The 2113-nt window shown below is 56.9% G+C and overlaps 1 protein-coding gene across 1 annotated transcript; it reads left to right on the forward strand.

Annotated features, from left to right (window-relative positions):
• Positions 1-1172: 1172 nt before the first annotated feature.
• Positions 1173-1730, forward strand: M436DRAFT_29091 (uncharacterized protein; the record flags this gene model as incomplete). The annotated part of the gene is made up of 1 exon (XM_013576076.1): positions 1173-1730. A coding segment is annotated over one exon (558 nt), but the record flags the coding sequence as incomplete, so codon positions are not given.
• Between the last annotated feature and the right edge of the window lie 383 nt (positions 1731-2113).

The following is a 2113-nucleotide window of genomic DNA, read 5'->3' on the forward strand; positions in this document are numbered from 1 at the left end:
CGTCGCAGCAGCAGCAACAGCAAGCGTCTGGAAGCCAGCAGCAGCAGAACCACCACCAGCACAACCAACCACGACCCAAGCCCGCCAGCAGGGCGCAGAACGGCCTCGTCCTACACGACGTACCCTCGTTCGACTCGCGTGACCTCCTACGGCCCACATCGACCGCCAGCAACTCGCCCTACCCGACCCTCCAACCAAGTCCCCGAAGCCCGCGTCCTCGCGCCCGTACTTTTGCTCATGCCAAATACCTCACCGATCCTGAGGACCCCACGAGACGTTCCCTACCGCAACATCTGACCTCGAGCGCAATGCCACCCACGAACTACCCCTCGGGCCAGCAGCGCCATGTATCGGCCACAGCCGCCGAACAACTTTTGCGCCAGCAACAGCAGCAGCAGCAGCAGCAGTCGCAACAGCAGTACATGGCTCCGCCGCCCCCCATGTCCAACCCTCCCTCGATGCAGTTCCCACCGCCGCCACCGCGCCCGCCCACTAGCACCTCCCAGCACAACGGCATGATGCTCCCTCCACCACCTAGTGCCCCGCAGTCGGCTCTCAATGCCTGGGCTCTCTGGAACAGACAACAGCAGCAACCACAGCCTTCTTCCTACACCCAGCAGCAGTCCTCGTATCCCCATCAGCAGCAGCAACAGTATCCCTACTCGTCGCAACAGCAGCAGCAATCTCCGTACCCACAACCTCGTGAGCCTCGCGCCTACGATCCCACTGCCTACCAGGCATACACCTCGATGCCCCCTTTACCTCCTGATACTCAGCCCTTGGTTTCTGCGACCTACATACCCGGTGCTGATTCCTTCGGCCCCGGGGTGGGCATTCCTCCATTGCACGCATCACCGCCTCCGCCACCTCCTTCAAGCACCCCCAACCGTACTCAAACCCACCAACAGTACCAAAACCTTTACTCGCAATATCCTCCTACTCCTCAGTACCCGCTTGATTCCATGGACGAGGGCAGATGGCTCCAGTACAACCAGTCTAATGCAAATCAGTACAACTCATACTATCAACAATCTCAGCCTATGCAGCAACTGCGATCTCAGCAGAGCAGAGATTATCTTTCCAACGCTCCTCCGACTCCTTCAAACACCAGACAGCAAATAGTGGTGCTGCCCGCTAGAGAGACACAGGAGCACTCTTCGCCCGCACCCCACATGCTCTCCTTTCCTGATTCAAACTCGACTCCTGTCCCTCAGCAGCGCGAGCAACCGCCTCTAGACATTCCTGTATCGCCTCACGATCTGCAATGGCCCCTGGAACGAGTTATTGCTTGGCTTGCTGATAATGGTTTCTCGCACATTTGGCAAGAAGCCTTCAAACATCTCAACATCCAGGGCTCGCAGTTTCTTGAGATTGGGCGCTCCCAGGGAAACAAACCCAACGTTGCTTTTCTGCACAAGACAGTCTATCCTCAACTGCAAAAGGAATGTGCTAGTGCAGGCATAGCCTCGGATCAAGCCAAAGACCGTGAGGATGGCAAGAAGATTCGTACACTGATCCGGCGTATTGTCGATTCTGGAGGTAGCAGTTACAACGGTAGCAGCTCTTCAAGCTTGCCTTCACGTCAACGGAGGGAGTCTTCGCAATTTCCACCGAGCGCAGATGCAGATGGCGCCATCGAGAGTTCGCCTATGATGACCCGTCACGAGATGGCTTTTGGTTCGACCCCCACGACTGCTGGCGGAGGTGAAGACAGTCCAGGCCTTCAGATGCCTAATTCGTTTGCTCAGAGAAGATACTCATCGCAGCGGTCTGTCACGCTCGACTCCATGAGCATGATGAATAAGCAGTATGACAGCTCTGACAGTCGAAGTGCCTTTTCTCGTGCTGCCCTTGGTGAGGCTGACATTCCTCGGCGGCACAGTCCCAGCGTCTCGACAGAACTCACCGCGAGTTACGCTCAAACTACAAACCATCTTCGCTCTGATTTTGGCCGCACAGGCTTCGAGCCAAGCCCACAGCATAGTCCTGCTATGCAACAAGCTCGCCCTGTGAATCCTCCCTCTGCGCCGGCACACAATCGCTACTACAGCAACAATCATCATAGACTCAGCAGCAGTGATCACACGAATCCTAGCGGCCCTGCCTCCAGTCG

Source organism: Aureobasidium namibiae, assembly GCF_000721765.1.
Source record: "Aureobasidium namibiae CBS 147.97 unplaced genomic scaffold scaffold_1, whole genome shotgun sequence".
NCBI lineage: Eukaryota > Fungi > Ascomycota > Dothideomycetes > Dothideales > Saccotheciaceae > Aureobasidium > Aureobasidium namibiae.